Raw genomic sequence first — 27053 nt, forward strand, 5'->3', positions numbered from 1 at the left:
CACCTCTGTGATCTGCACCAGCCATGCAGTCGCCAGAGTGAGGCTCTAGTTCTCTCCAGTAAACACGCCATCATATATAGGTATGGATCCAATTTTGTGAAGCAATTCTACGATAAATGGCACTGCAGACAGCAGCTACTTGGCGATGTGAAAGCAGAGAAGAGGCCGGGTGGTGGTGGAGCTGATTAAGCACACGCATTACCATGCACAAGGAGCTGGGTTCAAGCCCCCAGCCCCCACTTGCAAGGGGGAAGCTTCCCAAGTGGGAAAGCAGTGTTACAGGTGTCTCTCTCTCTCTCCCTTTCTTTCTCCATCACTTCTCCCCTCTCAATTTCTCTCTACCTGTCTCTAGCTAATACATATTGTTTAAAGAAGAGGAAAAATCTGATCTTCCTTTAAAAAAAAAGAGGGAGCTGCTGGGAGGTAGTGCAGTGGGTTAAGCGCCCATGGCGTGAAACACAAGGATCTGGGTTTGAGGCCCCAGCTCCCCCCCACAGGGGGGTCACTTCACAGGTGGTGAAGCAGGTCTGCAGGTGTTTTTCTCTCCCCCTCTCTGTCTTCCCCTCCTCTCTCCATTTCTCTCTGTCCTGTCCAGCAACAACAGCAATGGCAACAATAAAAATAACAAGGGCAACAAAATGGGGAAAACGGCCTCCAGGAGCAGTGGATTCGTAGTGCAGGCACCAAACCCCAGCAATAACCCTGGAGGCAAAAAAAAAAAAAAAGTACTTGCTTTAAAGTTTTCCCAAGTCTAAATCCCTCCCTCCCAACCAGCTCTGGTTCATGGTAGGCTGGGGATTGAATTTGGGACCTGAGACTCAGGCATAAAAGATTGGTGCATAACCATTATGCTGTCTCCCCAGCCCAAATCAAGACTTTAAAAATATTTATTTATTTATTTAAGGAGAAAAAGAGAGGCCTGAGCCTATGCTGAGCTGGGGGTTGAACTTGGGACCTCATGTCTGTGTGCCACCTCCCTGAGCATAGAGCAGCGGCTCTGATGCCTGATGAAGAAGGACCAGTGACCTCGGCAGGAACTTAATCTGAGGCTGTGAAGTCGCCTTTGGAGTCTGGGTCCAGAGGCGGTTCTCTGTCCTCCTGGCTCTTGAAGCTTTGCTCCCATGTCTACATGATCCTGTTTGCAGAGGGATTTTGTTTTTCTTTCTGTGAGTGACAGCTGCTGTTCCCCAGTATGTCCCCTTAGACTGGCCCCTCTCATCCTATGTCCTTCTTACCTCCACATAGTCGGTGGGAACCAGCCCTCGCTCCCCTCTGCTGTTCCTGCCTTCCAGCCAGCCACCACCCACGTCCTGAAGGCATTTCAGAGAGGCAGAGAAAGAGAAAAAAAAAGGGACAAGGTTAGACTCACAAAAGCTTCAGAAATTTTGCTTTTGCAAAGGGGTATGCAGGAAAAACACTCCCCAGGTCAATTTTTTATCTGTTTTTGTTCCTTTTTGAGAGACAGAGAGAGGGAGATGGAGTCACCATAAATGCCCATTGCTCTGGAGCTCCCATGGGGTACTGGGCTCGAACCTCAGCCCAGCCCATGGCAAAATGAGGACCTCACCAGGTGAGCTATTTCCCAGTCCCTCCCATTCCCAGTGAGTCCTTTTGGGAACACCAGACTCGTTGGGGGGGGGGGGGGCGACAGGGGATCTTTCTGGAAGCCTTCTTCCTGCCTCTTCATCTCTTTAGGTGCAAAGGTCAGCATGAAATAAAACTCAGGGGAGTCGGGCGGTAGCGCAGCAGGTTAAGCGCACGTGGCGCAAAGTCCAAGGACCAGCGGAAAGATCCCGGTTCGAGCCCCCGGCTCCCCACCTACAGGGGAGTCACTTCACAGGCGGTGAAGCAGGTCTGCAGGTGTCTGTCTTTCTTTACCCCTCTCTGTCTTCCCCTCCTCTCTCCATTTCTCTTTGTCCTATCCAACAACGACGACATCAACAATAATAACTAAAAAACAAGGGCAACAAAGGGGAAAATAAATAAATATTTTTAAAAAATCGGAAGTACCGATTTTGGGAGCTAGAGAGAGAGAGAGAGCTCACTGGGTAAGGCATGTGCCTCGCCAAGCCTGTGGCTCCAGTTTGAACCCTGGCACCACATAGGAGAGTGTGAGGGCAGCAGGAGAAGCCCCAGGGCTGCAGGCTTCTGAATAAGAAAGTGGCCACGGGGGCGGCGAAGCTGAGCTTGGATGAGCAACTCCGGCCAGTCTTTACAAGACACTGCTGGGAGATGCCACAGAGACCGGGCTGCTTTCTTTTTCTTTTTCTTTTTTCCTTCCCCTCCTCCCCCCACCACACACAGAACACAGCTCAGCTCTGGCTGATGGTGGGACTGGGGATTGAACATGAGCCCCTTGGTGCCTCAGGCGTGAGAGTTTATCTGCAGAACCATGACAGCAAGGAACTGCTTTCTCCCACAGTCCCACGGCATCATCCGTGAGTCAGAAGCCCCCGCCGGGTCCGGGGTGGTCACGTGGACCCTGTGTCTCGGATGGACCACTGGGAGACGACCCTAAAGGACAACGGCCCCGCCCTTCTCGCCAAGCCACGCCCCCACCCTGCCATGCCCCACCCCTCAGCACGGGCTGGGCCCCACAAAACCACGCCCCTCTCATGGTGGCACGCCCACATCACACCCCCTCCCCAGCAAGACACACCCCACCCCCTGACCACCCCCATGCCTGCCACGCCCCTGTAGACCACACCCTATGCCACGCCCCTCTACAGACCACACCCCATGTCACGCCCCCAACGAGACACACCCTCTCCAGACCACGCCCCCCACGCCCCTGTAGACCACGCCCCCTGTAGGGCACACACCCCCCATGAGACACACCCCTCTCCAGACCACGCCCCCACCACATCAGGCCGCGCCCCCTCACCGGGTTGGTGACAGTGATGACCTCGCCCTCCTGCACCGTCAGCTCGTTGTTTCCTGGCTCCGCCTTGAAGTCGTAGAGGACCCGGGCCTGCTGGGGAGGAGAGAAGAGGGGCGGTCAGATACCGATGCACCCCAGCTGGCGGTGAGGGGTCGAGGGGGATGGGGGACATTCAGACCTGAGCGACTGACAATTGCCAACCAGAAGGCTGACTGGAGGCCATGGGGGGGGGATGGAGGGAGAGAGCTTAGCAGGTGGAGCCCTTGCCTCGCCCTGGACATCCATCGGGAGGGTGAAGTGAGAGCCCACCGCCCCCAGGAAATACTCCAATGCACAGACTCCATCCACTTCGCGGAGGGGGCAAAGCACAGGGGAGACAGCCGGACAGACAGACACAGAGTAGCCGCATGCACCCTTAGGGGGCTCCTTGCACTCTCTCAGTGCCTCAGCTACAAGGGTGTGCACCTGGTTGAGGGGGGTACCCCTGCCCTGGCCGCCTGTGTGGTAGGAGTCCATTACACCCTTTTCCTCTCCACCCCCAACACACACACACAGCCTGAGAGCACTGCATGTACCCCACCAGAGTGCACGCCACCCACGACAAATCCTCCCAGGTGAGCTGTCGCCCTGGCTCCCAGCTGTGGCTTCAAAGTTATTTTCCTTTCCTCTACTTCCTCTCCCACTCCCTCTCCCTCCCCCCTTCGTTTCTGTCTTTCTGCCACCAAGGTTATCACGGCTGTTCAGTGCCTACCATGACTTCACTGTTCCCAGTAGTCATTTTTCTTTTCGGAGAGAGTGAGACACAGAGAGAGATAGAAAGAGACAGAGAGGGAGTCGGGCGGTAGCGCAGTGGTTAAGTGCACCTGGTGTGAAGCCCAAGGACCCGCATAAGGCTCCCCACCTGCAGGGGAGTCGCTTCCCAGGCGGTGAAGCAGGTCTGCAGGTGTCTGTCTTTCTCTCCCCCCTCTCTGTCTTCCCCCCTCTCTCCATTTCTCTCTGTCCTGTCCAACAATGACGACATCAATAACAACAACAATAAAACTTGCTCCTCCTTTTTTTTTTTTCTTACAGCGAGAATTTCTAAGGATCCACTGATCGGATCCGCGGGATAGCTCTCACTTGGTGAGCACACCTGCTGTCAGGCACAAGCCCCAGGTCTGAGTCCAGCCCCCACTGCCCTGGGGGAAGAGGATTCAGTAATGCTGTCTCTCTCTCTCTGAGAAAGTTGGTTTGCAGTGATGAAACCCTGGCAATGATTAAAAAATTGATTTAAAGATGGGGAGGAGCAAGAGGGGGGGGGTGAGAGAGGAGCACACTGCTCCTTCCTATGATGTGGGGGGCTGAGCTAGGAGCCCTTAACACACAAGGAACTCACTCTGCCCACTCGGTCAGCTCCTCAGCTGCTGTGACCTTGATTTCATAGAAAACACGTGAAGAGGAAGCTACGTTTTCAATCTCTCCCCCAAGGGGATCCTTTAGAATCCTCACTGGGGCCAGGAGATAGCTCACCCAGCAGGGAGCACACATTACCAAGCACAAGGACCGGGGTTCAAGCCCCAGCACCCCAAGGGAGCACCGTGCACAGAAGAAGCTTCCCTGGTAGTGGAGCGGTGCTGTGGTGTTTCTCTCCTCCTCTTCCTCTGCTACGGAAAGGGAAGGAGATGGAGGTGGGGTGGGAGGAGTAGCAGGAGGAGAAGAAAAAGAAGGATGAGGAGGAGCAGCCATTGTTATCTGTTAGGAATAGTAGGACTGCAGAGGCACAAAAAGCCTCGGTGGTAAGGAAAGAAAAAGAAGAGGCCATCCTGATGAGCAGCGGTTTAAACCCTGGTGATTCCAGGGTTCGGGCGGTAGTGCAGCGGGTTAATTGCACATGAAGTGAAGCGCAAGGACTGGCATAAGGATCCCAGTTCGAGCCCCTGGCCTCCCACCTGCAGGGGGGTCGCTTCACAGGCGGTGAAGCAGGTCTGCAGGTGTCTCTCTCCCCCCCTCTATTTCTCTGTCCTATCCAACAACAACGGCATCAATAACAATAATAATAACCACAACGACGTTAAGCAACAAGGGTAATAAAAGGGAAAAACTAGCTTCCAGGAGCAGTGGATCTGTGATGCAGGCACTGAGCCCCAACAGTAAAGCTGGAGGCAAATAAAATAAGATAAAATTAAAAAAAAAAAAAAAAAAACACCTGGTAATTCCAAACAATCCGCAAGCAAGAAATAGCACTCTCTTGGTTATTTAGCTCATGACTTGGTGAAACAGAAAGCGAGAAAGACCATCATCAACAACAACAAAATAAAAAAAAAAAAAAAACCACAACTTAAACATGGAAACCCCCTTATACTTCAAATATCAGAACACTCCCACCCACGGAAAGAATGTGGATGCATTCTGGCGGTGTATTTAAAACGCTGACCTGGGCGGGTTATTTTTTTCCACGCCTAGGGCCATGTCTGAACTAGTGGAACTGAAAGCGATTCTGGAGAAGAGGAAGCCTGCCCAGCGAGTCACAGGCGTCACCAGAAAGCCCCTGGGCTCAGCTAGCCCTACAAACCGGGGTGATCTCACCAGGGATGGCGGGGTGGGGGGTGGGGGCGAGTAGCCTCACTCTGCTGCAGGCCTCACTCTGCTGCAGGAGTAGTAAGAGATGTAAGTGTGACTTAGAAAGGAACAGAAGGGGGTTCAGGCTGTAGCGCAGCGGGTTAAGCGCACATGGCTCGAAACTCGAGGACCGACAAAAGGATCCCGGTTTGAGGCCCCCGGCTCCAACCTGCAGGGAGGTCGCTTCACAAGCGGTGAAGCAGGTCTGCAGGTGTCTGTCTTTCTCTCCCCCCTCTCTGTCTTCCGCCTCCTCTCTCCATTTCTCTCGGTCCTGTCCAGAAACAATAACAATAAGCACAACAATGATAGAAACAACAAGGGCAACAAAAAAGGAAAATAAATAAATAAAATATTTTTTAAAAAAAGAAAGAAAGGAAGAGAAGACAGGATCATGGGAAAAACGGGCAAGTCGCGGCTGGGTGGTGATACACCTGGTTGAGCGTACATGTTATGGACCCAGGTTCAAGCCCCCGGTCCCCACCTGCAGGGGGAAAGCTCTGCAAGTGGTGAAGCGGGGCTGCAGGTGTCTTTCTTTCTCCCTCTCTATCACCCTCTTCCCTCTTCATTTCTGTCTACCTCTATCCAATAAAGATAATACAAAAAAAAATTTTAAAAAGAAAAAAGGGGCAAATACATAAATATAGTTATAAAAATCAATAGTCAACCCATCTCTGTGACCTTGGGAGAACTACTGCTGTTTCCAATGGAGGCGATGGAGACACGAGGACAGTGTGAAATTATACCCGTTATCTTACAATTTTGTAAATTAATATTAAATCACTAATAAAAAAAAAGTCAAAGAAGCATCTTTGAGCTGGTTCATTGGGTAGGCACAAGGTGGGAATTTTCCAGGACAGACAGACACAGAGACAGACACGTTTGTTTCCAAGACACGATGAGAGTGACCTGAAATGTGCAGGTGACAAAGGTCACACGTCCACCTCCTGCGGAGGGATGGAGGTTCTGCGTGTCCTCATCACAAAACCGGGCTGATGGTGCCTTCCCCGCCACGTCCCTCTGCCCTCCGAGTGGAAAGCAGTTCTAGAAGGTTCTGGGCCGAGGAGCTACTCTGCACACCGCTGGAGGCTGGGCGGTCACGGCCCTGTCTCCCTACACCCCCAGGATGGAAGCCCCACAGGCAGCTTCACAGCCGTCTGATGTGGTTTAGCAGACTGGCCTGGTGACATCACTCCTGCCGGGTGGCATGTGACACATGGGGACTCTTAGTGGTTGTGCCTACTGCTTCAGTCTCTTGCTTGCTCACACACACCAGCCACCCATGGGTAGGTTTGACTCGGATCATTCATTCATTCATTCATTCATTCATTCATTCATTCATTCACTTTTTATACCAGGGAAGGCTTCTCTGGTCTGATTTTTAAATTCTGTACCGAGGGGGTAGCAGGATGAGATAGCAGGATGGTTCTGCAAAATGACTTGTAAAACTGAGGCCCCAGGTTCAGTTCCTGGCACCACCACTAGCCGGAGCTGAACGTGAACAGGCTCTGGTGAAGAAGACAGGCCAAGGGGCTGGGCAGTAGCAGACCCACTTGAGCGCACAAGTTACCGTGTGCAAGGATATGGGTTCAAGGCCCCCATCTCTACCTGCATGGCGGGGGGGGGGGTAAGGGGGAAGGTTCCTCTCTATCTTCCCTTTCCCTCTCAGTTTCTCTGTCCAAAATAAATAAATGCACTTTAAAATTAAGATGTCTTGCATTCTGGGAGGTGGCTCGATGGCTACAAGGCTGGGCTCCTAAGTATGAGGTCATGAGTTGAATCCCCGGGGGGATGTGCTCACTCGCTCTCTCTCCCCCCCCCCCCCCGTTCCTAATTAATAGACTGCATTTTGACAAAGTAAGGGCCCCACCTAGACAGCTATTACTCAAGCCCAGATACTTTTCAAGGACTCATGTTTTGGTGCCCAAGTGGCCTTTGTGGTGATCTTTTTTATTATTATTATCTTTTTTTAATTTACTGGATAGAGACAGCCAGAAATCGAGAGGGAAGGGGGTGATAGAGGAGGAGAGACAGAGAGACGCCAGCAGCCCTGCTTCACCATTTGCAAAGCATTCCCCCTGCAGGTGGGGACTGGGGGCTCAAACCTGGGTCCTTGTGTACTGCAACATGTGCGCTCAACCAAGTGTGCCGCCACCCAGCCCCCAGTAATCTTTTTTTCTTTTCTTTGCCTCCAGGGTTATTGCTGGGGCTTGGTGCCTGCACTATGAATGCACCCCTCCTGGAGATCATCCTTTCCCTTTCGTTGCCCTTGTTGTCTATCGGGATTGCTGTTACTATTATTGTTGTCGTTGGACAGGACAGAGAGAAATGGAGAGAGGAGGGGAAGACAAAAGGGGGGAGAAAGACAGACACCTGCAGACCTGCTTCCCTACCCGTGAAGTGACTCCCCTGCAGGTGGGGGAGCCGGGGGCTTGAACCGGGATCCTTACTGCTGGTCCTTGCGCTTTGTGCCACCTGCACTTAACCCGCTGCGCTACTGCCTCCCCACCCCCCAACCCCCCCCCCGTGATCTTTTTAAAGGACTCTGCACCTGTGGAGATACACACTGAGCCATTTACAGATGAGGGAGAAAGCAGGTTTAAAAAAATACAAAAAACACAGGGAGTCGGGCGGTAGCGCTGTGGGTTAAGCGCGCATGGTGCAAAGCGCAAGGACCGGCAGAAGGATCCTGGTTCGAGCCCATGGCTCCCCACCTGCAGGGGAGTCGCTTCACAGGTGGTGAAGCAGGTCTGCAGGTGTCTGTCTTTCTCTCCCCTCTCTGTCTTCCCCTCCTCTCTCCATTTCTCTCTGTCCTATCCAACAACAATGACATCAACAACAATGAAAAACAACAAGAAACAAAAACAGAAAATAAAAAAAAAAATACAAAGACACAAGTAAGGGGGCAGCTGGTGGGGTCTAGCAGGGATGAGGTGAGTCAATGCAGTTGCTCAAGCTGGGCCAGGGGCTTCAGTACAACATTCTATCTGCTTATCTCTGGTGTAGGGCAGTGCTGGGAATTGAACCTGGGCCCTCTGGGGCCTCGGACATGAAAATCCTGTGCTCTAACATCACACCATCTCCTGAGCCTCTACTGACCCTTTTAAATGCCTGACACTTTTGCAATAAGAGGGGGAAGTTTTCAGGCGGCTGTGGGAGGTACTAAAGGAAGTCTCTGGAGAACCTGTGGAGGCATCTTCATGGGAGGAAGCCAACACAGTAAGGGAGAGAGGGAGAGAGGGGAGAGAAGAGGGGAGGGGAGAGAAAGGGAGAAAGGGGGAAAGGGGGAGAGAGGGAGGAAGGGGGAGAGAGGGGAGAAGGGAGAGAAGGGGAGAGAGAGGGGGAGGGGGAGAGGGAGACTCCTATTCACCCTGGAACAAAACACAGCCATCTTGCCTGGCAAAACTCCGCCCCCTCAGCAGTTCCTGAAGAGTCTCTGGGGACATGTGTACAATCTCCTAGCAGAGACTAAAGGTCCACTTTCCTGCTCCAGGGAGAGAACCCACAAATCAAAGGGAGGACAGAGACTGTGAACAAGAATGGGGGGGGGTACGCTCCCATGATGGGTGTGAAACTTCACCAGAGGACTTAGACTCCTGCCAGCCAATGTTGCCTGCTAACAATAAAACTTAATGGAAATATATATATATATATATATATTATATATAAAGGCTCGATGTGGAGGTGGGGGGATGGCTGGGCAGTAGCGCAGCGGGTTAAGCGCAGGTGGCGCAAAGCCCAAGGACCAGCATAAGGATCCCAGTTCAAGCCCCTGGTTCCCTCCTGCAGGGGAGTCGCTTCACAGGCGGTGAAGCAGGTCTGCAGGTGTCTGTCTTTCTCTCCCCCTTTCTCTCTCTCCTAGCCAGCAACAACAAAAGCAATGACAATAATAATAATGGCAACAACAAGGGTAACAACAATAACCCTGGAGGCAAAAAAAAAAAAAAAGTGAGAGGCAAAGAGAAAGACAGACACCTGCACCCCTGCTTCACTGTGAAGCTTCCCCCCTGCAGGTGGGGTGTGGGGGCTCAAACCTGGATCCTCAAACACGCTGACATGTGCTCAACAGAACGTGCCCCCCCCTTTAAATAAGTATATTCATCTTTCCAAAAAATGTCAACGTCTGGGCTTGAAGGATAGCTCAACAGGTAGGATGCTGACCTTGCCAAGTGTGTGGCCTGGGTTTAGGCCACATGGGAAGTGGCCCAGCACCAGAGGGAGCTCAGGCGCTAAGGCCTCACTTCATTCTCTGCCTCTCTCTCCCCAGATAACCAGCTGACCCTGGAGCTCTGGAGAGGAAGAGAGTCAAACCTCACTTCCAAAACTGATGACAATGGGGGTCCTCGGGGTGCAGGGTGGGGAGGTAGGACGGCTGGGGAGCTGAGCAATGTCCCCCTAGTCCCAGTTGGCTCAGAAAGGCCACTTCTAGGACTGGGTCCCCAAGAGGCACATGCAGGCTGGCACAGGGGCCCACCTGGAAGGGTGCCGATGGGCACGGCTGAGGAGGGTGTACAGACTGGGCCGGCAGCCCTCCCCCTCTGGGCAGGAAGGAGCAGGTGTGCTGGCCCAGGCACATGGCTGTTCCCGCCACCTCCACCTGACACGATAAATGAAGCAAAGGGCACAGGCACGGGCACAAACGGGCCGGGCAGCAGCTCACGGGGCACAGGACCAGGACAGGGAGGCTGGTGACAGGGGCAGGACGGGGCTGCAGCCCAGCTTCACAGAGTTGCTTTTGATCTTTTTCTAAAAACAAACAAACAAAAAAAATCAGGGGGTCAGGCTGTAGCGCAGCGGGTTAAGCGCAGGTGGCGCAAAGCTCAAGGACCTGCTCAAGAATCCCGGTTTGAGCCCCCGGCTCCCCACCTGCAGGGGAGTCGCTTCACAGGCGGTGAAGCAGGTCTGCAGTTGTCTGTCTTTCTCTCCCCCTTTCTCTCTCTCCTAGCCAGCAACAACAAAAGCAATGACAATAATAATAATGGCAACAACAAGGGTAACAACAATAACCCTGGAGGCAAAAAAAAAAGTGAGCGGGAAAGAGAAAGACAGACACCTGCATCCCTGCTTCACTGTGAAGCTTCCCCCCTGCAGGTGGGGTGTGGGGGCTCAAACCCGGATCCTCAAACACGCTGACGTGTGCTCAACAGAATGTGCCCCCCTTTAAATAAGTATATTCATCTTTCCAAAAAAGACTGGCTCAAGTCTCTGCTCCCCAGCTGCAGGAGTGAAGCTTCATGAGCTGTGAAGCCGGTCTGCAGGTATCTCTTCTTCTCCTCTCAACTTCTCCCTCTCTAGACAATGCAACACCAATAAATAAAATATTTATAAAATAAAAGAAAACGGGGCTGGGCAGTAGCGCAGCGGGTTAAGCTCACATGGCGCAAAGCGCAAGGACCGGCATAGGGACCCCGGTTTGAGCCCCCAGCTCCCCACCTGCAGGGGAGTCGCTTCACAGGCGGTGAAGCAGGTCTGCAGGTGTCTGTCTTTCTCTCCCCCTCTCTGTCTTCCCCTCCTCTCTCCATTTCTCTCTGTCCTATCCAACAATGACGACATCAACAATAACAACAACAAGGGCAACAAAATGGGGAAAATGGCCTCCAGGAGCAGTGGATTCATGATGCAGGCACTGAACCCCAGCAATCACCCTGGAGGCATAAATAAATAAAGAAAGAAAAGAAAAGAAAAGGAAACAGACAGGAGGCTCCTCTCTTGCCAAAGAGCCCAAGTAAGTGCTAAAAGCCCCTCACACTCACACCCGGGCACACCAGCCGGGTCAGAGCACAGAAAACACACATGCCTTCAGGGTTCACAGCCGGCTTAGCCGGGTCGATCAGCAGGTCCCGCCCTTGGTCACAGCAGTCACCCTACAGAGCGGAGCACAGGACACCCTTGCCGGGGAAGCAAACAGCCTCGGGGCGCCACAGTGGCCGAGTATTTGCACCAGAGCAAAAAGCTTCACTGCCAGGGGCACCCCAAATGCCACAGTGGTGGGGCTGCACTTGCCAGCTAGGTAGCTGCTGGCTTCCGACGTGATGTCTACTTCACACTTAGCCCGGGACAGTTATCTGTGAGCCCCTCAAACATGGCCGCAGGCCCGGGGCAAAAGCACCCCAAAGAAAGCCCCAGGGTGAGCTGACGCCCCGAGACCTACTAAGATGGGGGGTGGGGGATGAGGAGCTGCGACCCTGTTTCTGTTTCCCCCTCACACCCACTGTCTGTCCTGCTTCCTGCCGAGTCTGGAGCTCTGGATGCAGGAATTCTCGGTGTGTGCGCTGGGGGGCCTGTTAGAAAACGGACTCTGGCCTTTCCTGGGGTGCTCCATTGTTCACCCCTTCCCTTAGGGGTCCACACTGGGTGGGGGAACGCTGAGGGCTTCAGTCACACACATAGCTTATCTTTCTTTTTTTCTTTCTATTTTTTAATTGGATAAGACATAAATGGAGAGGGTTGGAGGAGATAGTGGAAGAGAAAATGAGAGACACCTGCAGCCCTGCTTCACTGCTTGTGAAGCTCCCCTCTGCAGGTTGGGAGCGGGGGGCTTGAACCTGGGTCCTTGTGCATCGTAATGTGTGAGCTCAACCAGGTGTGCCAGCACCCAGCACCACCCCCCTTTGCCTTCAGGGTTATCGCTGGAGTTATGCCTGCAATACAAATCCACCGCTCCCAGTGACCATTTTTCCCTTTTTTTACTTTTTTTTGTAAATATTCATTTATTCCCTTTTGTTGTCCTTGTTTTATTGTTGTAGTTATTGTTGTCACCATTGTTGTATAGGACAGAGAGAAATGGAGAGAGGAGGGGAGAGAAAGACAGACACCTGCAGACCTGCTTCACCACTTGTGAAGCGACTCCCCTGCAGGTGGGGAGCTGGGGGTTCAAACCAGGATCCTTACGGTGGTCCTTGTGCTCTGTGCCACATGTATTTAACCCGCTGCACTACAGCCCGACTCCCATTACTTCTTTTTTTTTAAATTTTTTAAATCTTTATTGGATAGAGACAGCCAGAAATTGAGAGGAAGGAGGAGACAGAGAGACACCTGCAGCCCTGCTTCACCCCTTATGAAGCTTTCCCCCTGCAGGTGGGGACCCGGGGCTTGAACCCGGGTCCTTGTGCACTGTAACATGGGCGCTCAACCAGGTGCACCACCACCCGGCCCCTTTACTTCTATTTTTATTTGACAGGACAGAGAGAAATTGAGAGGGGAAGGGGGAAATAAAAAGGAAGAGAATCTGCTCCAGTACTCGGGACGCTCCCCCCATGCAGGTGCACCACCGCCCGACCCCCCTAATTTATGTCCTCTGGGTTGACCTTTGGGGTCCGGCTCCATCTGCCACGATGAGACACCAGAGCCCAAGTAACGGCAGGGAACCCGTGCGTGGGCTCCCCTCCCTCTCGGCCGAGGGTTCACCACCCCCGAGTGCAGGCGCTCAGCTCCCCCAGATGGGGAGGAAATGTAATGGTTGGCAGCATGGAGAGCAAGGGCTGGCCGAGGAGCCGGGCTGCGGGCTGGGGCTCCCCCCATCCCCTGGCCTCGTGAAGCTGGCTGGCTTCCTTCACGTCTGGGCCCCGGATTCCTCAGGAGGAAGATAAGGGCCTCGTGATCCCAGTAACGGGTGAGTAATCACCTTGGTCACGCGGGCTGCGGACGGGGGTCACAGGGCCAGGCCCTGGGCGTTGGTTCCTGGTCACACGTACACGTGCTAGTCCTGCAAGGCCTCCTCCTCCCTCCAGCCGCCCCACCTCCCTCAGGGAGCAAGAGAGTGGGGCGTGTTGGGTGTTCATTCCCACGAGGGTGGTCTCCAGTCTCCTACTTCTCCTGATACCCAGAGATCAAGGGGGGGTACCTAGACACCCGCGAACACACACACACACACAGACACACCAGACATGCTCCTGCACATTTCACACTCATTTCCTCTTAGCCTGTGTGTGTGCCCATGTGGAGTTGGGGGGTGACCCCAAAATCCCAATGATGGGGCTCCCCCAGCCCCTGTCATTCAAAAAAAACAACTAGAATGGTGGACAAAGGGAGTCGAGTCGGGCAGTAGCGCAGCGGTTTAAGCTCAGGTGGCACAAAGCGCAGGGACCGGCGTAAGGATCCCGGTTCTAGCCCCCGGCTCCCCACCTGCAGGGGAGTCGCTTCACAGGTGGTGAAGCAGGTCTGCAGGTGTCTGTCTTTCTCTCCCCCTCTGTCTTCCCCTCCTCTCTCCATTTCTCTCTGTCCTATCCAACAACAACAACAACAACAACTACAATAATAAAAAAAAAAGGGCAACAAAAGGGAATAAATATTTTTTAAAAATACACCGGCAAAAATCAGCCTCTTCTTGGAAAATGGTCATGTGACACAAGATATGTCAATGGGAGGTGGGCAGGATATTCCAAACAGCAAATAAAAGCAAAACAACAAAAGAAAATATAGGGGGTGGGGAGACAGCACAGAGGTTCTGCAGAAGCCTTTCCTGTCTGAGGCTCTGAGGTCCCAGGTTCAGTTCCCGGCATCACCATCAGCCAGAGCTGAATATATATATATATATATATATATATATATACATACCAGAGTACTGCTCAGCTCTGGCTGATGCTGGTGCCGGGGACTGAACCTGGGACTTCAGAGCCAGGCATAAGAGTCTGTTTGCATAATCATTATGCTATCTCCCCTGCCCTGATATTTATAGCAGATACAGATCAAATGAGTTAGCCCAGGGAACCAAGTCTCAGTGAGAGGCTCATAATAAGTGACAGCCTGTTCTGTGGACAAATGCAAAGATACACAGAGTTGTCTGAGGCTGAGGGACAGTACAATGGCTCTGCAAAGAGACTCTCCTGCCTGAGGCTCTGAGGTCTCAAGTTCAATCCCTAGCACCACGAGAAGCCAGGCTGACCAGGGCTTCTGAAAGGGGGAAAACCTGAGACCCTGGGGCGGGAATATAAAGAAGCTTGTCCCCCAAAAGGGGACAGCTGGGATGCTGTGTGGCTTGGGAAGCAGGGACTAAGGCAAGGGTGTTCTGAGCAACTGCGGGCCTCGGCAGAAAGCAGCCAGGCCCCGTGTCAGCCCCGTCAGCCGGCACTTTCACACTGGCTCAGTGGAGTTTCCAAAGCAGCACAAAGCCCCCCCCCCCGCCCCCCCACACACCCAAGATGCTTCTCTGACCCCAGTGCACCATGGGTGACAGTGAGGACAGAACACAGACATGTGGCTGCCGGGAGGGCGCCCAGTGGATGAGGCATGAGGCGCTGAACTCTGGGGCTTGAGGTCCTGAGTTCAAGTCCTGGTGTTGCATGTGCCAGGGTGACACTCTGGTTCTCTCTCCTGTCCCCACTCTTAACGGGTGGGGGTGTGTACACCTGGTTAAGAGTGCAAAAGGACCTGGGTTCAAGCCCCTGCTCCCCACCTTCAGGGAGGAAATCTCATGACTGGTGAAGCAGGTCTGCAAGTGCCTCTCTCCCTCTCCACCTCTCCCTCCCCCTCTCTTCAAAACTTCTCTGTCCTACCAAATTAAAAAAAAAGGGGGGGGAGATGGCCAACAGGAATGGTGGATTATGTTGGCTCTAAGGCCCACAGATAACCCTGGTAAGCAATAAAAGGAGGGGGGTTTAGAAAGGAAGAGAAGGAAGGAGCACAGGAAAAATGTGTATATGGGTGTGTGTGTGTGTGCGTGTGTGTGTGTGCGTGTGTGTGCGTGTACACTAAGTGCACTGAGCCCCAGCAATAACCCTGGAAGAAAAAGAAAGAAAGAAAGAAAGAAAGAAAGAAAGAAAGGAAGGAAGGAAGGAAGGAAGAAAAAAAAGAAGTAATAGTCAACCCATATCTGTGACCTTGGGAGAATTAATGAAATTTCCCATGGAGGGAATAGGGACACAGAACTCTGGTGGTGGGAACAGTGTGGAATTTTACCCCTGTTGTCTTATAATTTTGTAAGTCAGTATTAAATCACTAATAAAAAAAATAGTGAAGAATAAAAAAGACATCACTGAATTTTAAAAAGCTAAATAAATCCTTTTAAAAAAAGATATGTCCTTAACCTTCATTTTCCTACTACCTGCTGAATCAACAGCTTTACAAGCTAGAACTGTGAGGGGTTAGAGCTAAAGCGGTCATAATGTGAGAGAGGCCCTGGGTTCGAGGCATTCTAGCAACTAGCCAATCAAGCAGTCATAGAATGGCTGCAGGACAGACCAAGCCAATGAAAGAGACGAGAAAAACAGACACGTGGAGAGAGGAAGGGACACAGCTAAATTCAGTACTTAGAATCAATGGAAATATGGCATTTCGCGTGAAAAAAAAGAAAGAAAGGTTCCACTTGTCATTCAGAAATGCAAATCAAAACCACCCTGAGATTCTGCCTCAGACCCATGAAAATGGTTCACATCAACAAAGGGCTGACAGGTGTGGGTGAGGTTGTAGAGAGTCTGTTTGCGTGACCTTTGTGCTATCTCCCCCACCCTGTCTTTCCTTTTTTTTTTTTGCCTCCAGGGTTATTGCCGGGGCTCAGTGCCTACACCATGAATCCACTGCTCCTGGAGGTCATTTTTTCCCCTTTTGTTGCCCTTGTTGTGGTTATCATTGTTATTGTTGATGTCGTTCATTGTTGGATAGGACAGAGAGAAATGGAGAGAGGAGGGGAAGACAGAGAGGGGGAGAGAAAGACAGACACCTGCAGACCTGCTTCACCACCTGTGAAGCGACTCCCCTGCAGGTGGGGAGCTGGAGACTTGAACCAGGATCCTTACCCAGTCCTTAGGCTTCGCGCCATGTGCGCTAAACCTGCTGCGCTACCACCTGACCCCCAAAGTGTTTTGTTGTTGTTGTTTTTGCAGTGAACCACCGGCTTCTGGGAAGGACAGGTTTTGAACCTGAAAGCTCTGTCTGTCTGTCTGTCTCAGAGTCCACAGGCAGAGCCACTACTCCAGCCTGGCAGTGTGACCCTTTATACATATTTCCTCCAGGGTTCTCACTGGGACTGGGTGCCTGCACTACAAATCCACTGTTCCTGGCGGCTATTATTATTATTATTATTGGATAGGACAGAGAGAAATGGAGAGAGGAGGGGAAGAGAAAGACAGACACCTGCAGACCTGCTTCATCGCTTGTGAGGCCGACCTCCCTGCAGGTGGGGAGTGGGGGCTCGAACCGGGATCCTTGCGCGGGTCCTTGAGCTTCGTACTATGTACACTTAACCTGGTGCACTACTGCCCAGCCCCCACCCCTTCTTTTTAATGGAGAAGATGCTGGCACTCCCTGCCCCCCACAACACACACATACACGCACACAAACACCAGTGTCACCGAGTTCAGGAGCCCCTGGCTTAGCACACAAATACCCGGAATGACTGGAATTCCTTAACAACGGGGGGGGGGGGGGGGGGGGGGGGATCCCTGGATCTAGTCATTCCCCCCACCCTCCTCCCAGCCAATCGGATCTCCCTGCCTGGCCGTGGCTCCCTTCCCTCCCTCCTAGAACAGCCCGGTTGTGCAGGTGTCCAGTGAGGAGGGTGTGTCCCAGCTTCCTCTGACCTTCCAGCTTTTATCTCATTTTATTTACTTAGGATAGAGACAGAGAGGACATGAGAGGCCAGGGACACCTGCAGCCCTGCCTCACCACTCGTGAAGCTTCCCCTGCAGGCGGGGACCACGGGCCTTGAACCCACGTCTTCATGCATAGTAACAGGTAACAGGTGCACTCTGCATGAATATATACACACATATTTTCTCTCTCCCGTTTTTTTTTTTTTCCTCCAGGGTTAGTGCTGGGACTGGGTGCCTACGCTACAAAACCACTGCTCCTGAGGCCATTTTTATTTTATTATTTTATTTTAGGACAGGATAGAGAAATTGAGAGGGGAGGGGAAGACAGACCGGGAGAGAGACAGAGAGGCACCTGCAGGTCTGCTTCACCACTTGTGAGGCGACCCCCTACAGGCGGAGAGCCGGGACTTGAACTGGGATCCTTGCGCACATAGTATGCTTAACCCGGTGCACTACTGCCCAGCCCCACTCTCTTTCTCTCTCTCTCTTTAAGTACTTTACTTACTTTATTTTTGAGAGAGATACAGAGAGAGAAAGAAACACCAGAGCACTGCTCAGCTCTGGCTTATGGTGGTGCGGGGGATTGAACCTGGGACTTCGGAGCCTCAGGCATGACAGTCTTTGCTTATATGCTATCTACCCCTGCCCACTCTTTCTATGAAGAAGTGGGGCATTTGTGAAACCAGACTCTGCTCAGCACAGTCTCAAGACATTCCCAGGTGTAGGCCTCGTATCAGAGTCTACCATCACAATTCAAAAAAGCTGAGAAAATCATTAACAAAAAGAGATAGAGGGAAAAAAAAAATCTTTGCCCAAATAAAGAAAAATTCTCCACTTTGGGAATTCAAACACACCTCTGCCAGGTCATGGGCTTGAGATGGTCCTTTTTCTTTTTAAATATTTATTTATTTGTTCCCTTTTTTGTTGCCCTTGTTGTTTTATTGTTGTAGTTATTACTGATGTCATTGTTGTTGGATAGGACAGAGAGAAATGGAAAGAGGAGGGAAGACAGAGAGGGGGAGAGAAAGACAGACACCTGCAGACCTGCTTCACCGCCTGTGAAGGGACTCCCCTGCAGGTGGGGAACCGGGGGCTCGAACTGGGATCCTTACGCCAGTCCTTGCACTTTGCGCCACTTGGGCTTAACCAGCTGCGCTACTGCCTGACTCCCTTTCTTTTCTTTTTTTAACCAGAGCACAGCTCAGCTCTGGCTTATGGTGGTCCTGGGGATTGAACGTGGAACTCTGAAGCCTCAGGCATGAGAGTCTCTTTGCGTAACCATCATGCTATCTATCCCCTGCAGACAGTCCTTCCAGTCTGGGAAGTGTGAAATGTGTTGCTTCAAATACTAGTTCTCCTGCAGTCACTGGGAACACTGAGTTATTGTACCAAAGGAGCTCCCAGTTCCTAAGCCACAGGGGTATGTGTGTCACCTAGGGGGCTGGGCAGTGGGGCACCCAGTCAAGCACAAGGACCCAGGTTCAAGCCCCTGGTGCCCACCTGAAGGAGGGAAGCTTCATGTGTGATGGAGCAGGGCTGCAAGTGTTTCTCAGTCTCTCTCCCTGTCTCCCCCTTCCCTCAGTTTCTCTCTGTCTCTAACAGAAAGAGAAAAGAGAAAAGAAATGCTTACCAAAATGCACAGTGGAAAGAACAAAAGCTTACAGCTGGATAGAGAGGGGTGGGGAGAGAGAGAGCCTTCAGATGCCACTTATCTTACTGGACTAAGTTTTTATCACTTTAACAGTGGCTTAAGGCTTTAGCAGTGCAAAAGTCACAGGCCCCTTGTGACAGGCCCAAAATAGACTTCCTAGCTTCTTCCCACATGAAGACCCCTAATTTCATCTGCTCTATTCCTACCTTTGGGTTCCTGATTATTTAACAATTTGTCCTGCTTTATACCTTGTCACCCTTTCAGCCACCAAGTTGCAGACACTACTATGATGTCATCCTGACCTCTGGGCAGAGGACCTCACCCGTGTGTCCTGGAGCCTCCCCTCCCCAGAGCTCTACCCCACTAGGGACAGACAGAGACAGGCTGGGGGTGTGGATCCACCTGCCAACACCCATGTCCAGTGGAGAAGTAACGACAGAAGCCAGAACTCATACCTTCTGCTCCCCATAAAGATGTTTGGTCCACACTCCCAGAGGGATAAAGAATAAGGAAGCTTCCCGTGGAGGGGATGGGATACAGAACTCAGGTGGTGAGAACTGTATGGAATTGTACCTGTTATCTTACAATCTGGTTAATCATTATTAAATCACTAATAAAAAAGTTAAAAAAAGATCTTAGGAGTGCAATGACACACGTGTGTGTGTGTGTGTGTGTGTGTGTGTGTGTGTGTGTGTGTGTGTGTATACACACGACACCGCACCACTGGCGCCAGCAGAGGACCAGAGCCAGACACCCCTCTTCCTGTCCACCCCCTCTACTCCCCATTTCCTCCAACAACGACCAGTTTTTAGCGTCTAAGTCAGCTTGGGTATCATCATTATTATTATTATCATCATCATTATTATTATTGCTACTATTGCTATTTTGCACTATGGACTGCCACCTGTGTGACCTACTGCTCACAGCACTTTTCCCTCTTTTTGTTTCCAAAAAAAAAGAAAGAGAAAGGGACATTCAGGTCTCAGGAGGAGGCTCCATGAATACATACATACATGGAGCTTCCCTGGGTGTGTGAGGTGCTCCCACGTGGTGCCAGGGTCTCAAAACCTGAGGCCTCGTGCTTGGTGATGTGTACACGCTGGCAAGGGAGCTGTCTCCAGGCCCCTGGTTAGTTGTTTCTTTTTTCTGCAAGTGGGTCTGTTTAATGAGTTGTATCCTGTGGGTCAGTGGAGTCACCTGGTGGGTGTGTGGTCCTGGTCTCTCTCTCTGTGTGTGTGTCTCTCTCTCTTCCAGGCTAGGGAGGGACGGACAAGAGAATGCACAGGCCCTTCCTGCATCTCAGCTGCCACCCGGACCACAGAGGGCTGACAGCTTCCTGGAGGAGGGGCCAGGACAAAGGGCAGAGAGGACAGGAGGCCACTGCTGGAGCCAGCAAGGGGTTCAGGGAAAGCTTTCAGGAGGAGGAAGCAGCTTGAGGGCCTAGGCCAGAGAGCAGCATTCCAGAGAATAAAGGAACCCAGGTCCAGCCAGGGCTCCACGTGGGGAGCTCCATGGTGGTGGAGCAGTACTGTGTCCCTCTCCCTCCCTCCCTCTCTCTCTCTCTCTCTCTCTCTCTCTCTCTAATAAGAAGGTCAAGAAGAGGTCAGTTTAACTGGTGGAATCACACATGCTCAAGGTCTGGTGTTGCAGGGCAAAAAAACAATATCAACAACAATAAATACACACACACTACTCATACAGCTAATGCTTATATCGCCTGGGAGGTGGGGCGGTGGATTAAGCTTTGGACTTGCAAGCATGAAGTGTTGATGCTCTGGTTCCCTCTCTCACTCTTTATCATAAGCAAATATTTAGGGGCCAAGCAGCAGCACACCTGGTAGGGCACACATGCTACAATGAACCTGGTTCAAGTCCCTGGACCCCCCCTGCAAGGGGGAAGCTTCAGGAATGGTGAAGCAGGGCTGTAGGTGTCTCTCCCTATCTACCCTTTCCCTCTCGGTTTCTGTCTCAATTCAGTAAATAAATTTTAAAAACAAATATTTTCAATATATAGATTACATGTATATGAAATCCAATAGGTAGCATTTGTCATATTAAAAAAAAAAAAGTGCCGGTTCGAACCCCCGGCTCCCCACCTGCAGGGGCGTCGCTTCCCAGGCGGTGAAGCAGGTCTGCAGGTGTCTGTCTTTCCCCCCCCCACCGTCTTCCCCTTCTCTCTCCATTTCTCTCTGTCCTATCCAACAACAATAATAATAATGACAACAATAACAGCTACAACAAGCCCAACAACAAGGGCAACAAAATGGGAAAAACAGCCTCCAGGAGCAGTGGATTCGTAGTGCAGGCACTGAGCCCCAGTGATAACCCTGGAAGCCAAAAAAAAAAAAAAACTAGAACACAAATACCAGATACCAGTGCTGAGAAGACAACTGGATTTAAAGAAAGAAAAAAAAAGTTGAGGACTAGGTGGTGTAGCTGTCTGAGCGCACGTGCTACAGTGCACAAGGCCCTGGGTTCAGGCCCCTGGTCTCCACTTGAAGGGGAGAAGCTTCACGAATGGTGAGGCAGGGCTGCAGGTATCTCTCTCCCTCTCTATCTCCCCCACTCCTCTCTCAATTTCTCTCTGTCTCTACTCAAATAAATAAGTAATGTTTGAAATAATAATAAAAGTCAGTAACGGGAATGCCTAGAGTCCTATTCTAACCACTCCTAGGAGAGACTGTGGCGGCCTCAAACTTGTCACCAGAGGTGAACTGTGCCCTGGAGGTGACAGCCAAGTCCCACAGCTGTGGGGGAATGGCCAGTGACCATTTACTTCACGTTCCTAATAAGTTCTATGTTGGGGGCATCCTATCTCTGATAAGAGTGTAGGAAGCCCACCCACATGGCTCAGTAACAGAAGGCCTGCCTGGCTCCAGGTGGAAGTCACAGGCCTAGAACCTTCTGTGCCCGGCAGTTCACCCCAGGCCCAGTGTTCGTTCTGCGGAGGAAGGGCCCAGGGAGCCGGCAGGTTTCCTCTGAAGCTCTCAGTTACTGATTAACTTCTTGAAGCTGCCCAATGAGGAGAAAAGCAGGTTCCCTTCTCCTTCCAGGAGATCATTTCTTTCTGTTGTGCAAGACCAGAGGAGTCTTCTTTAAAGGAGGAGGGCTGCATACAAATAAGGACACTGGCTCAGCAGCGTGCTGACGTCAGTCCTTGGCAAACCCCACCAGAAAGTCCATGGCCCTCAAGCCTCATTACTAGGGGGCAAGAACTTACTAAGACTTGGGCGTGGGAAGCACAGCTCCCCCCCCCCCCCCAGACACACACACACCTGATTAAAGGCAAAGGACAAGAAATCGAGCAAGGTCTTGGTGGGGCCTGGGGTGTGGGCACAGCAAGGAAATTAGGTCATTTTGGTGAGAAAGAGAGCATGTTCTTTGACGCCAGAGGGAAGCTCCTGTTTTGTATTTTGTTTCTGAAAAGAAGTACTTCCCTGCTTTTTTTTTTTTTTTTTCATTTCAATGGAAGTGGCACAGAAATACAAGGAAAAATTCCATGCAGAATAGAGGTCAGATGGCCACTGCAATATGAAGGGGGGGGAGTAGGTAATGGCATACCCCACTGAGTGCACACAATACAATGTGCAAGGACCTGGGTTCGAGCCCCCTAGTCCCCACCTGCAGGAGAAAAGCTTTGTGAACGGCGAAGCAGTATTGCAGGTGTCTCTCTCCCTCTCTATTTCCCCCTTCCCTCTCAATTTCTGGTTGTCTTTATCCACTAAATAAAGGTAGAAGGGGCTGAGGGGGTGTTGCACTCAAGTGGGAACTGCTGTAGAAGCTGGTGTTGAATGGGAGTCGGGCTGTAGCGCAGCGGGTTAAGCGGAGGTGGCGCAAAGCACAAGGACCGGCATAAGGACCCCAGTTCGAACCCCGGCTCCCCACCTGCAGGGGAGTCGCTTCACAGGCAGTGAAGCAGGTCTGCAGGTGTCTATCTTTCTCTCCTCCTCTCTGTCTTCCCCTCCTCTCTCCATGTCTCTCTGTCCTATCCAACAACGACAACAACAATAATAGCTACAACAATAAAACAACAAGGGCAACAAAAGGGAATAAATAAAATAAATATTAAAAAAATTAAAAAAAAAAAAAAAAGAAGCTGGTGTTGAAGGCCTGGAGACAACCCGCAGGCAGAACACAGAACTTGCATGCCTGAGGTCCCAGGTTCGAATCCCCTAAACAACCCACAGGCTTGTGTTTAACAGGAATCTCTTCTATGAGACTCATTGGGCTTAGCTATGCCCCTCCTGTCCCCTGCCCTCCCCCCCACACACACACGTCAGGGACACATGCGGCCACAGACAACACCAGCTACGTGACCACAGCCCAGGTTGTGAGATGAGTCTAAAGCCTGACCCGTAATTAATAATTTCTGGAAGACAGACCTCAGACCTCAAAGACTCCTCCACCAGGCCTGGCTTTACCACCACAGAAAGATCTGTGGCCTGAGCAGAGCTGGCCCTGGGTGTCTGTTTCCCTGAGAGCAGCCAGGTGGACTCCCTGGAGGCAACAGCACCTGAGCTCTGGTTATAAGCACCACACACCTGGAGAGCACAGGTGAGACTGTACCTGCTCTCAGAGGCGCTACCCTGGAGCGCTTCTCTACAGAAACCAAAAAACACAGCATGAACTCTGCGTCAGTCCCCAAAGGAAAACCAGACAGTCCAAGCACGTGTGGAGGAGATGGGGAGGCAGACACCTGGTAATCATTCATTCACGGGGAGTCGGGCTGTAGCGCAGCGGGTTAAGCGCAGGTGGCGCAAAGCACAAGGATCGGCATAAGGATCCCGGTTCGAACCCCGGCTCCCCACCTGCAGGGGAGTCGCTTCACAGGCGGTGAAGCAGGTCTGCAGGTGTCTATCTTTCTCTCCTCCTCTCTGTCTTCCCCTCCTCTCTCCATTTCTCTCTGTCCTATCCAACAACGACAACAACAATAATAACTACAACAATAAAACAACAAGGGCAACAAAAGGGAATAAATAAATATTTAAAAAAAAAAAAATCATTCATTCACACAGGTGCCGGCCCCCCATCCCTAACTCCCTGGGGTGGGGGGGCTGGGGACAGATGCCACCTCCAGCCAGGTAACTGACTTTCCCTGTGCCTTCCAAGTCCAAAGCACCCCAGCATCTGGTGGCAGGGGGTGGTATCTCCTTCCAGCAAAGAAGGGGCACCCTCCCAAGATTCCAGACCCATCCCCAAGGCCGGGGGTCAAGGGACAGAGTAGTCGCTGCCCTGTGGCCTCTAACCCTCCGGAAGCCAGCAGGAAGGGGAGATGGGGGGCAGTGGGTGCACCCACCACACCTCCAGGGGGGTCTGAGCTCAAAGGCCCAACCTCTGGGGCTGGGGGTGGGGGGGTCAGTGCTAACACCTCAGGGGTCCCCGCTGATGGATCTGGAGACCCCTTCAGTTGGGGTTAGGGGACCACACCTCCGACGGGACTGTAGACCCCACTAATAATACGGCTGGGGACTCTAGGGGGGCGAATGGGGACCCTCTCCCCGGGGCTGGGGTCCCCCTCTAGTGTAACAGAGGACCCCGCCATGGTACTCAGCCGCCCTCCGGCAGGACTGGGGTCCCCTCCAGTGTAATTAGGATCCCTTTCCGGAGGGACTGGGTTCGCTCCCCTCCAGGACTAGGGTCCCTCCCCCCGTTAGACTGGGGACCCTCTCCCGCGTGGTTGGGGTCCCCGCTGGTGGAACAGGGGACTCCTCCACAGTATCAGGTCCCCTCCGGCAGGACTGGGACTGGGGACCCTCACGGATGGAACTGAAATCCCTTTGCCGAGGGGCTGGGGAGTGGGGAGCCCTCCCCCATTCGCCTGGGGTCTGGGGTCCCCCCTCCCGGAAGACGCCCCCCCGCTGGCGGAGCGGGGTCCCCCCGGCGGCAGGGGGGCGCTGTGGCCGCGGCGGCAGCGGACTGGTCCCGGGTCCGAGCGGCCTGGCGGTGTTCGCGTCGCCGGACCCCCACCCCGGGGCCCCCTCACCTTGGTGGCCATGGCGGCTCCGGCGCGGCCGCGGCTCCTGGACTCGCCCCGCCGCCGGATGTCCCCGGGCGGGGCCTGGGCTGCGGGGACCCCCTGGCGGCCACTCTGGGGGACCCCCCCCCCCGCTGGAGACCTCGGCTTCGGGGACCCGCGACTTGGACTTCGGGGACCCCCACCCGGGCTGGAGACCTCGGCTTCGGGGGACCCTCGACTGGCGACTTGGACTTCGGGGACCCCCGGTTGCGGCCTGGGTCTCGGGGACACTTGGCTGGCGACTTCGGTTCCGGGGACCCCCGGGCTGCGGGGACCCCTGGCGGCCGCCTGGGCCTGGGCCTGGGCCTGGGACCGGGGCTGAGCGCTCTGCGGGCCCGGGGCGCTGGGGACCGAGGCCGGAGCAGGGACGGCGGGGCCGGGGCCGGGGCCGGGGCGGGGGCAGGGGCGGGAGCGGGGCCGCGTTCGGGGCCAGGCCGCCGGGGCGGGACCGCGCGGGGAGGCGGGCTCGCTGGGAGCGCGGCGCTTCCTGGTCCGCGGGCCGCCCGCCGCCTCCGCCCCGGGCAGCGCCGCCTGCGGCCCGCGCTCCTCGGCTCCTCTCCCCGCGGAGACCACGGCCCGGGCGGCGGTTTGCGGTCGGGCTGGGACTAGTGGCTGGGCCTGGGGATGCTGCCTGCCTGCCTGCCTGCCTGCCTGCCTGCCTGCCTGCCTCCTTGCCTCCTTCCTTCCTTCCTTCCCTCCCTCGCTCCCTCCCTTCCTTCCTTCCTCTCTTCCCCTTTCATTCTCTCTCTCTCTTTTCATTGTATTTTCCTTTCCTTCCTCTCCTTTCTTTTGTTATTTCCTTCTTCCCTCTTTCTTCCCACCCTCCACCTTCCCTTTATTATTTATTTGTGATTCTGGTGAGTTACAAGACTATAGATCCATATACCACACTCACCACTAAAGTTCTTTCCATTTATTTTTCTCTTTCTTTCATCTTTTGAATGGGGAAGGAGGTTAATGGTTTACAATGCAGCATAGACTTTTTATTTTATTTTATCAGAGCTCTGCTCAGCTCTAGCCGATGGTGGTGCTTGGGATTGAACCCGGGAGCTAGGAGTCTCAGACATGAAAGTCTTTTTGCAGAACCATTATACCATCTCTCCAGTTCTTTGTTTTCAAGGGATGAGGAACGTTGCAAAAAACAATTCTACCTTCTCTGGCTGGGAGAGCAGCTGTGTATTTAGATGAAATTGGCCACCCCTGGAAACGAATCTCTGACCTCTAAAGACGCAGCTAATTGTTTAAGAAATATTTTATTAGGGGCAGGGGGGGGGAGAAATATTTTATTAGAAGAAGGCCCCAGGGCAAGTCCCCAACATAAGCCGAAGCTGAGCAGTGCTCTGGTTAAAAATGAAAAATAGGGGGTCAGGCGGTAGCGCAGCGGGTTAAGCACACTTGGTGCTTATGCGCAAGGACCAGCGTAAGAATCCTGGTTTGAGCCCCCGGCTCCCTCACCTGTAGGGGAGTCGCTTCACAGGCGGTGAAACACGTCTGCAGGTGTCTTTCTCTCCCCCTCTCTCTGTCTTCCCCTCCTCTCTCCATTTCTCTGTCCTATCCAACATCAACAACAACAATAATAGCTACAACAAAGGCAACAAAAGGGAAAATAAATAATGAAAGAAACTGAAAAAGAGAAAAATGGGGGGGCCAGGTGGTGGTGTTATGCCCAGAGGTTCAAGTCCCGATCTCATGCATTGAAGACCAGAATCACATGCAATAGCAAGAGCCTGTATTTGCAAGCTTAAGCTTGGGCCTCCGACACCCTTCCAAGCAAGGGGAAAGTCTGCGGCCCCGATCATTTCTCATCCCACCTTTTTATAGTCATCACAGGGTGGGGACAGGTGGAAATATTTACACAGAACAAGGAACAGTTGGTTACAGGTTAATGGCTGTTCTCAATATTCAGGACTTTTCTCTAACCTCACAGTGGCACACCTGGTTAAGCACACATGTTACAGTGTACAAGGACCTGGGTTCAAGCCCCCAATCCCCACCTGCAGGGAGAAAGCTTCACAAATGATGAAGCAGGTCTCTCTCTCTCTCTCTCACTCTCACCCCTTTACTCTCATTATCTGGCTGTCTCTATCAAATAAATAAAGATAATTAAAAAATTTTAAAGAATACATATATTGGGTGGTGGTGTGCCTGGTTGAGCACACATGTTAGAATGATGCACAAGGACCCAGGTTCAAGCCTCAGTCTCTGCCTGCATAAGGAAAGCTTTGTGAGTGGTGAAGCAGCGTTTCAGGCGTCCCTCTCCCTGCCACTAAATTTCTCACTCTATCCAATAAACAAATAAATATAATTAAAAAGAATATATATATATATGTATGTGTAGAAAGCATATGTATATCAGATTTAACCTTAGAAAAAGCACACCTG

General features: G+C 52.5%; 1 protein-coding gene across 4 annotated transcripts in view; it reads right to left on the reverse strand.

The window, feature by feature from the left end:
- The window catches only part of SNX9 (sorting nexin 9), a 52821-nt gene extending 27483 nt beyond the window's left edge, over positions 1–25338 (reverse strand). For 2 of the 4 annotated variants that reach the window (XM_060205266.1, XM_060205264.1), the window contains exons 1-4: positions 24639–25338; positions 9951–10222; positions 2885–2974; positions 1236–1310 (exon numbers count right to left, since the gene is read on the reverse strand). In XM_060205266.1, the coding sequence (XP_060061249.1) occupies positions 1236–1310; positions 2885–2974; positions 9951–10052 (267 nt within the window). In that variant the 5' untranslated portion in view covers positions 10053–10222; positions 24639–25338. The remainder of the gene's footprint in view (positions 1–1235; positions 1311–2884; positions 2975–9950; positions 10223–24638) is intronic. The other 2 variants (XM_060205265.1, XM_060205267.1) reach the window with 2 other exon arrangements.
- Positions 25339–27053: the final 1715 nt, after the last annotated feature.

The sequence above is a fragment of the Erinaceus europaeus genome, chromosome 13 (genome assembly GCF_950295315.1).
Source record: "Erinaceus europaeus chromosome 13, mEriEur2.1, whole genome shotgun sequence".
Lineage (NCBI taxonomy): Eukaryota > Metazoa > Chordata > Mammalia > Eulipotyphla > Erinaceidae > Erinaceus > Erinaceus europaeus.